This window comes from Agrilus planipennis, unplaced genomic scaffold (genome assembly GCF_000699045.2).
Source record: "Agrilus planipennis isolate EAB-ADULT unplaced genomic scaffold, Apla_2.0 scaffold307, whole genome shotgun sequence".
In the NCBI taxonomy this organism is placed as follows: Eukaryota; Metazoa; Arthropoda; class Insecta; order Coleoptera; family Buprestidae; genus Agrilus; species Agrilus planipennis.
The window spans coordinates 213,972-230,699 of NW_020439004.1; the positions used below are offsets into that span (position 1 = coordinate 213,972).

At 35.4% G+C, this 16,728-nt stretch overlaps 1 protein-coding gene across 1 annotated transcript in view; it reads right to left on the bottom strand.

The window, feature by feature from the left end:
- The window catches only part of LOC108742442 (espin-like), a 90,024-nt gene extending 77,998 nt beyond the window's left edge, over window positions 1-12,026 (bottom strand). Inside the window, exons 1-2 of the mRNA XM_018477657.2 lie at window positions 11,848-12,026; window positions 10,509-11,065 (exon numbers count right to left, since the gene is read on the bottom strand). Of these exons, the coding sequence (XP_018333159.1) occupies window positions 10,509-11,065; window positions 11,848-11,971 (681 nt within the window). The 5' untranslated portion in view covers window positions 11,972-12,026. The remainder of the gene's footprint in view (window positions 1-10,508; window positions 11,066-11,847) is intronic.
- Between the last annotated feature and the right edge of the window lie 4,702 nt (window positions 12,027-16,728).

The window sequence follows — 16,728 nt, forward strand, 5'->3', positions numbered from 1 at the left end:
TTCACTAATTCAGCGCAGGTTTATTATTTAGAGAAATACCAAAAATTTCGTTATTTATTTAGACTCTAATATGATTAAACGAAGATTAATTCAGGATAGTGAAAGCGTGTCTAGCCAATCTTAAGACTGATGGATTTATGAGGATAATGATGATGATTAAACAATTTCAAGTAAATGCAAAAACATTAATTTCTATATGCGTGAAAACTTTCTCCTGACTTATCGGGAATCCTTTTGAATCTTTTGAAGATTTCCCCTCTTCCCCGAAAACAAAAAAAAATCTAGCTTTAGCGAAATGCGAAGATTAACTCAGAATAGGAAAGAGTGGAGGTGCATGTCCAATCAGTCTTAGGACTGACGACCTTATGATGATGAGGAATTTTGGAATCTTAAACATTCTAATATTTGAAATAGAATATAGTGATGAGCAAAATGAGTTTTGGTCTCGTAATCTTAGTCTTGGTTTTGCGAAAATGCAACTGTAGCACAAGAATCACTCGTTAACTATAACATTTGTACAATCCTTTCTTATGTACAGAGAACAACAAGGGGTTCTGCAGTGTAATCACCTCTACTCAACGTTCGCAAGATACGGCGGTGTTTACACTTTTAATACGACATTTACACCCAAGATTTTAAATTTCGATAACCGAAAAGGCATGTACACCAACGTCGAAACTTTGAAAAGATGCAATTAAATTGCACATAAATACGCAGCGAACGGCTCGCATTCACTAAACCACACACGCCGCAAACATGTGCAGGTGATAGTAAATTACCATTTTATGGATAACACTTGCTACCGGTTGATGAAACAGAATCTTCGTTTCTAGAGTACATCTCGGATATAGATAGTCGAAAACGGTGATTTTATTACGCATTATGTCGTCTACATCGGTAAATAATGCTTTTGTAACTAGGAAACACACGAAATAATGTGAAGAGAGGAATAAAATTGTAAGTGTGTACCACCAATGTGGAAAGTAAAAATATCGGTAATAAAATACTAGGTGAAAAGCTTTAAAGTTCTATAACTAGGAGTCCAAAATATTTTTTTGTTCGAGTATTTCTAAATGCAACCAGCTATGTTCCGGTTAGAGAAACTTGAAGCTAAGGGAAATGTCTGCTTTTCTTTTTAAATTTTTCATTCGAAGACATTGCATCATCTACTTTTGTTGTTAATAACTTACTCCGTTCGTGTGGTCTGTTCCTATTGTAATATATGATTCCAACCTAATAGTTTGCAGTTTTCTATGGCATATTATCGAGTATTTTAACCATGTCTATCGAGACACCACTTATTGAGAGATTCGAGCCTTTCGTTCAGAGATTCGAGTCTCTCCTTCAGAGATTCGAGTCTCTCCTTCAGAGACTGGGTACGAAATGAGGATCTCTCTATGAGCGACTCGAGTCTCTCGTTCAGAGACTGGATACGAAATGAGCATCTCTCTATGAGCGACTCGAGTCTCTCGTTCAGAGACGCTAAACAGTTTTTTTGACAGTCTCTCTTAGCGACGCCAGAGAGACTCGATGAGAGACGGAGACTCGATGAGAGACGGAGACTCGATGAGAGACGGAGACTCGAGTCTCGCTTTCAGATACTCTGAGAGACTGAACATTTTTATCTCGGGATAGTATACCTGTCTTTCAATTAACTACATCTTTTTAGGCCAAGTCTACCATTTTAAAAATTGTTTTGTTATTTTCTATTACGAGTATGGGGAAATACATATCAATCATAAGCAGTAGGGGAATGAATTAGCAATAAATCCATTATTTTTAAATCCTCCATGCACAAGATATCCCACTTTTCAACCGTAACAGGTTTATGCTATACATATGTATAGGTAGATACATTCGATTTTATCGTAATTGTAATGAGATTGCTCAACCAAGTACCTTCATTTAATCATCGACATGTCAAGACGTTGTCATAATACAAAGATCGAATAATAAAAATAATCCTATTTCTGGTCCAATGTTGACTCATTCAATTCGCAAATCATGACATTGCAGAAAAACATGAACTGAAAAGGTTTCAGACAAAGAGCTTCAGAGTTAGATTATTATGGCGATGCAGTTGAAACTGATGTATTAACCACTTTTAATCGACGGGTAGTGTCGATATTGTGTACTAAAGGGCATTAATGAAAATAGCAATAGGTGTTATCCTCAGATAGAGACAGTCTATACTTGGGTATTTTGGTGTCACAACATATTTTAGGTTGCTTAACGTTTTTATGTTGAATTTTAGGATTTAGTTCAGTGTCACAGAATTTGATTTTGGTTTATAGTCCCCTGTATACATCAACCTGCTCTCTAATATAATTGATTTTATTGATAAACGACATTATTATACCATCCAATCCTCATAGATTTCGGCACCCCATTTTTTCGCTTCTGTCTCTGAAGGGACTGTAAATTATATCGGTGTAGACTACATGTGCGTTATAAACAGAAGGACAGAATTGGCGAAAACAAATAGCATAAGCCGAACAACAGAAATAAAGATCGATTAAAGGAGTAACACGAAAGGGGCCAGGAAAGAAGCGAACCCATGAGAGAAGACCTCTAAATGCAGGACGTGGTATGGTTCGACGACTATTCTGGAGAGATCGTATAGATAGAATGGAAGAGAACAAATAGGTAAAATGGGCAAAAGAAGAAAAGCCCACTACATAAAGACCTCCTGGTAGACCACCTAAAAGGTGGTGTGAGTGCTGGACTTCCTCATCGCAGTTAAGACTGGCACCTTAAAAAGCAGTTAGAAACAAAACTAAGCCTTACCAGAAAGAGAAAGACAAACAGACAATTTCATTCATTTCCGCACATGGCGGATGACATCATGCCTTTTTCTTTGGACAATTATACATTAGTCACGCGGTCAAATTTTCCTTCTCTAGACATTTAGAACACTTAGCTCATCTTCCCATACGTCAAAAATCTTAACTAGAATTGTACAGAGAAGGATGGAAAAAGGGCGGAAGATCAATTTGGGTTTAGAACAAATAGAGGAACGCGGCAGGTCACTCTAGCTTTACGGGTATAACAATAGAAAAAATGATAGAAAAAGGAATGAGTGCGTAGAAAGGATTTGTAGATTTAGAAAAAGCTTTTGACAATGTTAGATGGAACAAGATATTAAATACACTTAACAATGTAGGGATGAGTTACAGAGATAGAAGAGTGATATTTAGTTTGTAGAAAGAGCAACAGGCAGTTTTAGAGCTAGGACAGCAACGTAGAGAAGTAAATATTAGAAGGGAGTCAGACAGGGATGCACACTGTCACCTATACTTTTTAATCTATACATCGAAGACGCGATCAACATCATTAAAGACAGGACAACTGTAGGGATAGATATAGAGGGGCAAAAGATTAGCATGCTTAGATCTGCAGATGATATAACAATATTAGTATCTAACAGGGAGGAATTGGAGATCGCTTTAAATAAAATGGAAGCGGTATTGACAAAACAGTACTGTTGAAAATAAATAAAAGTAAAACAAAACTACTAGTATGCAAGGGAATAAAAAGTAGGGAATAAGCGAAGGTAAAGATAGGAGACGAAAGATTAGAAGAAGTGGCAGATTTTAGGTATCTAGGAGGTTAGATAAGTCAGGACGGAAGGAGTAGTAGGGATATGAAGCAGACGATACGCAGGGTCAAGTTACCTTCAATAAAAAGAAGTCACTTCTATGCTCGTGAACGATTACTTTAGAAATTCGAAAAAGATGAGGTGTTACCGGCTAATGATGAGGATACCGTGGATAGAGGTTAGAAATGAAGAGGTGCTAGAAAGGATAGGAGAACAGAGGATTCTATGGAAGTTAATAATAAATAGGCGAGATAGGTTGATAGAACACCTTTTCATGAATGAAGGTTTAGTCAGAGACATAATCGAGAGAGAAACAGGAGTTAAAAGAAGTAGAGGTAGTCCTAGATTAAATTACTGTTCGCAAATAGTTAAGGATGTGGGATGTTCTAGTTTTAGGGAAATGCGAAGCTTAACTCAGGATAGGAAAAAGTGGAGGTGCGTGTCCAACCACTCTTAGAACTGACAACTTTATGATGATGATGACCGATATGCTTCTCAACCCCCTCAAAGGCAGAAGAAAGAATAACCTACGACTGCCTGACGTCTATATCTGTTTTCGGATGCTCTTCAAAAACAGTTCGCATGATCTTTCATCCTTCTTGTCGCATCGGCCATTTAACAGAACATTTTATAACAATGACGTTTAACTTTTATAAGAACGATTTTCCGAAATGTCATCACAATTAGTTTGTCACGATTGTTTAATGAACATTATAGGTGTAGATACGTCTACAAAGTGAATATCATGAAGTCGTAAAATTTAACAATTTTGACATTCAATCTTCATTTGCTTACCAACGTCAATTGCCTTGTTATTTGATGGATGTCAATAATTTGTCAGTTCAATTATAATTCGGTCGGCCGCGATTACAACACACGATCGCAGCGGGGTCGTTATTTATTTTCAGTTATGCCAAAGGCCATTTATAAATTCGTTCCAAAAAACAATAGGTCGGTTTTTAATGGGTTTACCAAGTCAATTTCTCTACAATTGAGACATTACATCGGCCATACGTACGGATGGATGTATCAATGTATGTTTTCTGGCGTTTGTTAGCGTGTCAACATTGATTTCACATGATGTAAACCATAATGAAACAGAAATTGAGTTGGGTTATGTCAGTTGAATGAAAAAAGTGTTTTATTTTTACTCAACTTATCATTACTAATCAATATTTAATATATGCCCTCTAAAAACCTTTGTATTTGTTAAATTAATTACAAAAAAATTTTTCAACATTGAACTGTACAGTAATTAAAATATAAAATATACATATACTGTATATGATTTTCAACCTTTTCAATAACCAAAACCGTGTAATAAATCTAAAATCTTTCATATATTCCTTTTTGTTTTATTTTATTATAAAATTCCATACTTCTTACTTTATACTTTTTAGGTTTTCCCATCTTGTTACGCTAGTTGGACTCGTGCTTGACTAATTTTAGTAAGACCTCATCAGTGCACGTAGGCAGTTTCGAAAAAATACAGATCCACTCTACCTGCTACCTTATAAGACAGCGTTTTATGAAGTACTACAAGCATCGTGATAAACGCCATCTGTATTATATTGCCCAGTTCGACTAATTGTTATCCTTATGGACCTTGCTAGACATTTTTGAATTCGACTAATCTGTATCCTGTCGAAACTGTCTACGACGCGCTCATGAGATCTAATGAGATCGAAATCGCGATCCACGTCTGACACTTTATTGATCACCATGAACTTTTTGTTCGATTAGATTCACACATTAAAACAAAAGGGACTTACCCTAATTAACCATGATACTTCGGTAATCGTGGACACACATGCATTGTGACAACATGTGTTCGATGTTGATTGGAGTAAATCCTTTTTATTTTAATTATTTTCATTGTCAGAATCTCGTTTTTCTGTTTTTAAATTTAGCCATGTTTATAAAGCTGGGGATACTTTTCACGCTAAAACGATTTCATTGAGAACCTCGTAACGATGCAGCGGACGTTGTATAGTTTTACTTTTAATAGAATTTCCTTGTGAAAGCCAATTCGACGGTCGCATATGATGGGGCACGCGCTCCGCAACCTAATTTGTGAGCTCAGCGGGGTCGAACAAACTCCGGTCTCGGACAAAAAACTAAATGACCGAATGACTGCACACATTCCTACGGACGGGCCATTAGTTATATTCGATACGTTATCGGTCCTACGAAGTGAAGTCATGACGCTGATTACAACTCTTGTACACGCTAATAAAATATAAGATACACACACATACGATACATGCACAGGTACCTCCGTGTGACCACGTGTTCCGTCTGACCAGGTTATTTCAACGGATAAAACGAGAGAGACGAAAATCTCTGGGTAATGAGCCTTCTAATTCGACAACCTCCTTAACTTTGCAATGTCGTCCTTTCTTGTGACAAAGCACCTAGGTACACCACGAAATATGATAATCATGAAAATAATAGAATAAAATAATTCGAAGTGGTCTGTATTCTGTCGAAACTGCCAGACGCGGATAGCGAATCCGAATCCGACCGAATCCTAAAATGTAGCATCGTTCTACAGATGGCGTTTACCGCGCCATTTGTAGTATTTTCTAAAACGCGCTGTAAAAGTTGGTCTGTGTTCTGTCGGAGCTGCCTGCGGCGCGCTGATGAGATCCAAAAAGATCGAAATCGCGATCCGCGTCTGGCAGTTTCGACAGAATACAGACCACTTCGAATTATTTTATTCGATTATGGTAACGTGCCTATCACGTTGAGGTTAGCTACGCCGGGATTCGTTTCAGCAAGTAGATATCCATATATTTAAATGGACCTTGTTGGAGCATACCGAATCCCAAAATGTAGCATCGTACTACAGATGGCGTTTACCGCGCCATTTGTAGTATTTTAAAAAAATAATAACTTCTTATTTCGAAATTCATTGAACAGTACATGACGATAAACCAAATTTTGTTGAAGAAAACATAGCTGAAATCCCTAACAAAGAAAAGCAGAAGATCCTGGAAACATGGTAAAACCCATTTTGCAAATACTTTCTTTCAAACAAAATAAATTGCATTGAAATCCGTTCAAAAGTTCTGGAACAACAATGACACATATACACAGGCATAGATAGATTTTATTTAAACTAATACAATCCTTCTCTGTCTGAGTTATAAATAATCCTTAAAAAATTAGAAGGATGTATAGACAATAGTTAGTTAGCTTAGGGTCCTGTTGCCATACTTTTCAGGGAATACCATACCAGATATGCATATTACGTTCATCTATAAGGTGTTAATGTTAATAAAACCTGATAACTAAACCACTCTTTCAAGAAACTCGTCTACATAGACACAGGCCGTTTACACTTGATAAATTAAATTAAATCATAAACCGGACCATTTGTTAATGATTAACTCCAAACACGTGAACCACGTCCAAACGATGACATCAACTAATTAATAAAGAATGTTGACGATCTACCCACAAAGGTCTGAGCAATGAATAACTGTCAAAATACAATCAATCTACGCATCTATAAGTACATATAAATAAAAGTAGGATACGATTTCGCTGATCATAAAATTACTAGTTGGTATGCCGCGCATTAAAAGCACAAGCAAATTCTGTCAATATCGGTGTTCATGGATTCTATTGGAAATCAAGAATCTTGCCGGTCCAACATACTATATATGCAATTTTAGCAGAACATCTCCCAGAAATACACAAAATCAGTCATTTCTTAATCCTTCTAAATCGATACGATCCGATACCTTGACATCCCGATATTGGGGTACCATCGGTACTTTAGATAATCTGATACTTTTTCGAGCAAGTATCCATACCATATCGAAGTATCGATACTTCTGACAACTCTACTCCCTGACTTCAACTTTCATTTTACAAACAATATTGTATATTGAGACATTCTATTTCTTTTATGATTATTTATTTTGCACCAACATTCTTGTATGTGGTATAAACACTTACTGTACTATTGACGTCATAACTACAGGGGCGTTTTATCGATAATTTTACTAATAATAATTGAAACATTAACTTGCAGCTTTCGAAAAAACATCATATACCACAATTCATTCATGAAAAGTCTGTCTTTTGATTTTCACAATTTGTTAAAAATAACTCACCATCACCTTCCTACATGATCGACGATGAAAGCGAAAAGACATTTCAACATTAACCACAATAAACACCAACAACTTGATAAACAAACAACTACTGTCCCAAAAAAAAAATTGATAGGTATTTAGTGGAAATAACGTTTAAATAAGCACAAGTATAATTATAACAGATAAGTAAACACTATGAGTGATTAGGACATATGGCTTGGTGACCAATTTTTAACGTTCACATATAAGACATCGTAGGAAGTAGTTTTTGTAGTGTATCTTCAATAAACGTTTTATTATTGTACTAATCGTTACTTTAGAAATGCTTATCGTACACACAACAATAAAACAAAGTTCTCGTTTTGTTTGTTCCAATATACATATACAACAATACATATAATATTTAAAAAAAAAGCATGTAACAATGTACGTTACTTGTTGATACATGATGAACTCATGTAGGTACGTGCAAATATTTGAATTACTATATTATTATTATTATTATATATTAGTACTAAGTTGTCNAGGAGGGGCTATTTCGCATTTTGAGCATAACTTAAAACATAAAATGAATTTTCAGAATAATATGTCATATTATTTATTTATGTACATTTACTGTAACTGTACGTCTATGACAATGAAAATATTTTGTTTTTATTTTTGTCGGAAACTACAAGCACCGTCCTCGGTAAAAATTCCCTTTTATCTAAAATATTGACATTTAACACTAATAAAAAAGTGTTTAGTAAAGGTGAAGTCAATAGAGAAAGGAAAAGAGAAAGAGAACTGCCTATATTAAGCGAAGAATGATTTTGTTTGATTTCTTAGGTCGCGATTGGAAAGATATAAGAACACATAGGAAGTGAATATTGTCGCGGTTAGGTGCTTCCTAATGGAAGAATTTTAACACGTATGACCATCATAGTTGTGTTCCTGCAAACCTAAACTTTCATTTGATGTAGAATCTAGTCCATATAACAGAAAATAGAGTAAAAATTTAAGAGCAATCCGAGAGCGACCCTTTTTTGAAAGTCTAATCCTATGCCAAAATGATTAACTTAATTTCTTTGATTTTGGTACAGGAATCACATTCTTTCTTCAATAATCACAAGCAAACGCATATACAGTTCTTAAATAAATAGATAAATATAAAGTAACTGCTTCACAAGCTTAACGATAATAAAACAGAAAGAATCCCTTAGACGCGAGACCTACTCTTGAGTACTTGCCTTTTTTTTGTACAAACTGAATGCTAATTGATGCAATCGAGTCTTTTGAACCAGGTTATCACCAGTATAAGAATTATATACATATACATATATCCGTTTTGTAAAGTCCGCTAATCCAATAAGTGAAAAATGAACATTATAAAAATTAATTATTTTCCTAATTCAATTGTTTGCTTTATTTGATTTTTATCGACGTTTTCCCGCTGCTTACACGAATTGCCTACCAATAGTAATTTAGATAATGGACGACGATTATTCAAATGGCCATATGAAATTAATTTAAGAACATAAACAAACATATGTAGTCATTACTTAATGTTTACAGGAAATTTTGCAAATTATATAACTTAAATAATAATTTATCGACTTTGTATACGGCCAAGAAATAATATATTAGGTATGTAATGCGAAATTGACTAAGATATTATCCGAACAAGAAACGATATTTTTAAAAATTGTCAAATGCATGAGTAATTGTTGCCGAAATAATATATTATTTTTACGATTAAAATACATTTAAATTAAAATTTCAACAGAAACATAAATTAATATAAAATCCATACCGAAATGCTTTGCCTCTAAAATATATAGAGATCAAAATGAACCGAAAGTAGGAAAAAAAGAAGAATCTACTCATCGAATTCTGTGATTGCTAAAGGCGTATGTTTAGAGCGCGGCGCTGTAAGGGTGGGAAACATGGATGGTGGGCGCAACGGGAAAATAAAGATTAGGGTGCGAATGATGAAAATACTGTGGATAGAGAAGGTTAGAAGAAATGAAGAGGTAATAGAAATAATAGGATAACAGAGGACTCTGTAGAAGTCAATAGGAAATCGGTTGGTAAGACACCTTCTCAGGCATGAAGGTCTAGTCAGAGACACATTAGAAACTGGAGTTAAAAGGAGTAGAGGTAGACGAAGATTAGATTATTGTTCGCAACGCGACGATTAACTCAGAATAGCAAAGAGTGGAGGTGCGTGTCCAAGCAGTCTTAGGACTGACGATCTTATGATGATGACAAACAAACACAATAAATCATTACTGATGGTCCCAAGACCGAGGAGGGAGCAAGGATGCGTAATGATACTAGATGAAAAACAAAATTACTATAAATAACCAGAAATGTGCTCTGTATTCACATATGAAGCTTGTCACCCAGAAGACCATAGATTTAATAAATCCACAAAATATAGAATCTTATTTAGTTCTGGTTGACTCACTGAACATACTTAAAGCACTGCAGAACCCTTTACAATCTACAAACCAATCAAATGATAAGAAACATCGTCCACTAACTAATACAAGCTTACGATCTATCCTAGCATGGATAACATAGAAATGGAAAACACATACGTTTTGATGCATGAGCTAGTCAGCCAGTATCAAAATATGCAAAGTTGGAACGAACACTAAGAGGTCGCAGATTTTACAGTATTTAAAGTTTCTAGCTTAAAAGTGACGAAAGTTGTAAGCTGCAATAATACATACAGCAAGATTATTATTCCGATAAATGTTTCAAGTCACATGGTGTCGAGTCCATCGTTACAAAAAATGGAAATTAAACGAATCACTTACCCTCTCTTGATTACGCTTTCTTTCCTTCTGCTGCCTCGGACTAAGCTCATCCTCCACTGACGCTAACCGATTAAACTTTTGAGTACGTTCTTTAACACTAATGGGCTTTTTATCAACGTTCTCTTTGTCCTCCTCAGCGGACCGTTCTTTATCTAATTTTTTATCAAAACTTTCCTGACTATCGCTTCGGATACTGGTTCTACTACGATTTCTAGGGGGTGCTTGCGGGGTGCCCATCACGTCCTGAAGGGACACGTTCGAAGAACACATGGACACGTTGTCCAGAGAAATGCTTGGCGATGACGTGACAGGAGGAGGAGGACGATAAGGGGGTGGTTGTCTCACTGGTGACGATGAAGGAGAAGTTGCATGAAAATCTTTCATCGAATAAGTCGGTGAAGTGGGCATGATCTGTGGTCTAGGGATACCCACGGACTGATAAGAAGGAGAAGCAGATCCAATGTATTGGGGTCGCAATGTTAAGAACTTTTCAGTACCATCGGTTCGCGTAGTAGCAAGGGTGTTGATATATTTTTTGAATTTGACGCGCGCATCATCTGAAACGAACAAAAATACTATTCTCAATTACCGATTATATTTTGTCTTCAATACAAACAAATCAACAGATGTAGGAAGGCTGCTCTTAACTAGGGTAGCCCAATTTTTCGACAATTACTAAAACATCTCATAAGTTTAAATCCCCGCTTCCCCTTGCGTATAAGAAGCCGTAAGATTCCCCCCCCCGTCCCTCGACCCAATATCTTACGCAAAATCCAAATTAATTTTTTAAATGATAAAAACGTACCACTTAAACAATTACTGGATAAATTAATTAACAGAAAGATCTATCGATCTTTTATTGGTCGTCACAAACGACAAACCTATATTCGTGAATGGTTATCGTTCATAAATGCATAATTCGTATACTTTTAAATAGACTACGTATTTAGATAATCCCATATTACTAATGCATTTACATATTAGTCAGCTGGTTATCTTTCTTTTCTATTAATCGTAAAAACCTGTAAATGTTTACAAACTCATTCATGTAGAAAGATAAACTTATCTCTCATTTTTAATTTCTTAAAAGAAAATATACTGCTATAAAAGCCTATATAGTATGTGGCTTGCCCTAAACTCATTAAATTTTTTATACAAGTTACGTACTATTTGATTGCTACGAATAACGGCCCTTTAAATGATTCAATTCCACAACGACTCATTACGTTCGCATGGTACTGTATGCTAGCATCAGCCACAGGTTGCGGAAGGTAAACAAACCTTCAGTCCGAGTCATGTATGGCACAAGATCAATAATCAACAAAGGAAGTTAACAAACCTTTAGTCACAGGGTCGGTCAGATGCTTCTTAAAATGCTTCACCACTTCACGGTTAGCCACTGTACCACCTTTTATTAAAAAATATTCGCGAATTTCTTCTAGTGACAGGTCACTGGAAGCCATGTTGCATTTAAATGCTATGTCTCACGACGATATCCGAACCTCCGAACTACTACGAATTGAGACGGAACGCAAGCCTACCTCGTTTCACGTGCCTGCTTATATCGAGCGGTACAAGGTACAAAGCACCGTTGGTTATTAGGATGATACTACCGCCATACAGTACTAAGCAGAAATAATGAACCGGTACAAATATTTATTCAGAACAACTAATTAACAACTGATTTAACTTAAATTATTACCAGTCGTTCCAGAAATCTATAGGAAATGGAAAGAGCGTGTTCATAGGATTCGTAAATTTAGGAAAAGCTTTTGACATGAAAAATGAGACAAAATTTTAAATATACTTAAAAATGTAGGGGTGAGATACAGGGACAGAAGATTTTGCTTAAGAACAACAGGCAATTATAGAACTTGAGCAGTAACGTAGAGAAGTAAAATATCAGGAAGGGGATCAGGCAATACATGAAAGACGAGATAAACATCATTAAATAGGACAACTGTGAGATAGATATACAGGGACAAAAGATTATTATTACAAGGAGGAGTTAGAGATATCCTTAAATAAAATGGAAGCAGTACTAACAAAACTGCATCGTATGAAAATAGATAAAAGTAAAATAAAAATACTGATATGCAAGGGTAGACACAGTAGGGAAAAAGTGAATATAAAGATAAGAGACGAAAAATTGGAAGAAGTTGCTGATTTTCTATAACTAGGAAGTCAGATAACTCAAGATGGAAGGAACAGTAGCGCAGGGTCGAGTCGCGAAAAAAAAAAATTCGAAAAAGATATATCTGGAGAGTGGTGCTGTACAGGTGCGAAACGTGGACGGTGAGCGCGGTGGAAAGAAACGGTTAGAAGTGTCCGAAATGTGGCGTTTCAGGAGAATGATCAGGATACCGAGGATAGAGGTGGTTAGAAATGAAGAAGTATTAAAAAGAATAGGAAAATAGTGGAATGGAATGAAAGTCAAAATAGGAAATAGGTGAGATAGGTTGGTAGAACACTTTCTCAGGCATGAAGGGCCAGTTAGAGACATATTAGAACAAACATGAGTTGTGAGGAGTCGAAGTAGAGCTAGACTAGATTACTGTTCGCAAATAGTTAAGGACGTGGAATGTTCTAGTTTTAGGAAAATGTGAAGATTATCTCAGGATAGAAAAGAGTGGACATGCGTGTCCAACAAGTTTTAGGACTGACGAAGTTATGATGAAGATTACTAATCGTAAATTTGAGAACTCTAAGTACTCTATTCTGGTTTTTGAAATTGTTAAAAATGGAATTTTTCGGACTTCCTCTTTACGCGAAAATACTTCTTGGGTTTTGAAAAACAACAGACACTTGACACTCGTATTGGCTTGCGTATTTTCAGATTTTTGAAAAGTCATTCAAATTTGGAGCATATTATATTAAAAATTGTCACAAATCGCGTGTGGTCGACCTTCGACCAATGTATTTAACCCAACATAGGAGGGACCAAGACCTAAAGACCGTACCAAAACTTCCGACAATCATGTATTAGGACAAGGATAATACCTAGAGTTATTAGTGTGGCCAGCTGTCAGCATTTTCCGATTTTCAAGGACGTCAAATGTCCAATATTTCACTAACCACCTTAGTAGTTAATCAATGAGTTTGACAGTTCCAGATATTTTACGATTAGAAGTGAATATTGTAGAAAACGGACCAACATCATTCTGCTTTAGAGACAATTGAAGTAACGATTACGAATAACACTCTTATGTTTTTCGTGTTAACAGTTTTTTTTATCGGTAATTTTAGTTTATTAAATTATTATATTTTATTACCTGTTAATGTGCATACAGAAAAAAATGACAAGGAGCAGTTGAGCGTAAACTCGACAAATTCAACTTGAAACGAGTAGATATAACAAAGGAAATAAAGACTGTAGCGTTTATCAGATAAAAAAAAAGTAGTAATAACACAACAACGGGAAATGCATTTAATTAAACATTTCGAGTGTGTGCATGGCAATCGGTTGAAGCATCTAAACTGTACCCGACACCTGCAATTAGTTTCGGTTCGCAGCTTCGCTAAACGACGACCAACGAACAATATTATTCTTTGGTCAAATTATTTCACAACAGATCTAATCTTCCACCCACCATTTACCTGCTTGTTGCAGATTTATGTGAAATATATCTAGTGCCAGCTTCAGAGGTTCTTAACCTCTTATCTTTGCCAACGAAATTTTACCAAAATTCGGTATTAAAAACTGTGATACTAATGCTTATTATGACATTGATTAACAGCTAAACAAATTTCTGTAGCAGTTACCAGATTAAAAACAAAAAAATCGCACTCAAATTACTTAGAGTGTTAGAAAAGGACAATAAAGAACATGAAACTACAGGTAGTAGATGTGGACCACGAATGTTCTTTATTAATTTGATTTACATGCCAATATTCCAGGAAGACTAGAGATAGAAGTACAAACTACTTGCATAGCTTGATATGCTCCTCTGCGCAGTAGATAAGGAATGTTGTTATATTAGCTCAGAACGTCCTGATTTTCACGGGTCTGACGATTCACACTTAGTCAGGACGCCCAATGTCCCAATTATCCATTAACCTTCTTAGTCTGTACTTTGATCAATAAATTTGACAGGAAAAAATGTTTCCCCTAATTTCAGGGACGAAAACGCAATATTCCTTCACAGGTAAAAATTGCATTTATTACTTATCAGAATAGGATTTTGCCACCCTCTGCATATTTTCAACCGTCCACTCGGATCCTAAGGTACCCCCTGTCAGGAATTTACAGCCCTCGTCATCGACTCGGGCGAGAATTCACTATGGTACTTTCTCACAACGCTTTTCATGATCATTTGCTTCAGTTAAATTATGACCCATATCCCCACTCTTCTTGGTACTTATAGGAGGAGAAGGACCTTATACAAAACTTAAAACTGAAACTGCTACGATAAAAGAGACTTCGCAACTATCTTCAAAATGCGTCACTCTTACCTTCTCGCGGACTTGCAATTCTTAATCTTTAATTATAAAGGACCTCTCTAGATCCTTGCAGAAAATAGTCCTCTGTCGAGATCTTTGAAAATATGGATTATGATAGTTCTCGACGTGTTGATCAAAGGTCTCAAAGAGCGCTGAATCGTAAAAAATCATCTTTTTTAGGTACGGTAACTTTAAGTTGCATTCTTCTGTAAGGACAACCATAATCATTATCATAAGGTAGTCAGTCCTAAGACAAGACACGCACCTACACCTAATCTTCTAAAGGACAACCAATGTACCTTGGAAGTCCTTAGGGAAGAATGCAACTCTAAGACACCATATCTCTACGACTTAGCGCCTACTGAAACTTTTAATCTCCACGTCGAGAACTACCAGAATTCAAAGTTTCAAAGAGTTTGACGAAGGACCATTTTCCATAAAAATTTATTAAATCTGATAGAACATTTCGAAAAAGTAAGAAAAAATATAAAAATTCCTTATTTAACATCCAGGTGTATACATTTTTTCTAGTATGATAACAGATTTGATTCATATACGTATCTTGTTAGTGACAATAGGCCCCGCACCATATAAGACCAGATTTGACTATAATGCAATGAATTTGACAAAGTTGACACTTGGCTTGTACATATGTAAGAACCCCTAAAGTGAATTTAGTTTTTCATGACAATATCTGAAACGGTTTCGAACCAAGCACTCTAAATAAATCAAGTAGTTCACGTGAACGAATCGAAAGCAGAGACTACTTAATTAATAGGATTTCGGTACAATCTGTACACCTACATTTTGAAATCTTTAAATTGTTTGGTTTTCATGTTTTTATCATACGTTTATCATATAAAACTCTGCTGATCATCAATTTACGAAAGCTTAATCGTATCTTTGTGTAAATGAAGATATCATTATTTGGGAAAATATATAAAACCTGTTCAAGACAGCCTTTATTCCCTTATCCTTTTCTCACGTTCTATTAATACTTACGTGATTACTTCTTAGTAACTGTTGATATACTACAATCTTAAACCAACATGGGTAACATAAAATTATACCAATAACGCTTTCTTCGGTGGAGCTTTTGCTGAAGGTCAGTGTCGTTAGTCGGTCAGCATTGAACATACATGCATAAACAATTTGATAGTTGAGTATAGCTCCATAGTAATAATACCTAATCACGGGTATACTGTTAAAATTTCCCACAGATATTGAATTAAATATCAATGTACTATTTGAATTTTTTATTTTAAATGCCTTTTTCTGTATAAAATAGTTTGTATTAAACTACATATTTATTTGGATAGAATGCTACAACTAAGCGTGTGAATAATAATGCCTAATGTCTTTGATCTTTCGACCTTCACCAACGTCTCAAATTGACCACAGAAGAAATTAAAAATAAGAAGTTATTGGAAAGAGGTCGTAATTAGAGATGCAGTGGTCAATGGTTCATGTCTTCGTTTTGAAGAGCTTTCCATTAATTAATATCCTCATCAAAGTTCCAAATTATATTAAATCTCGTTCAAAAAAACGTTTGAACCAATGAAATTTTAATTCTTGATTGATGGAATTTCAACGATAGGGTTAAATAAAAACCGCATAAAATAGCCTTCTTCTAATTTTTTGTCTCCTATCTTTATATTCTCTCTTTCCCTACTTTTTCTTCCCTTGAATACCGGTATTTTTGTCTTATTTTTATTTATTTTTATACAGTACTGTTTTGTCAATACCGCTTCCATTTTATTTAAAGCTATCTCTAACTTCT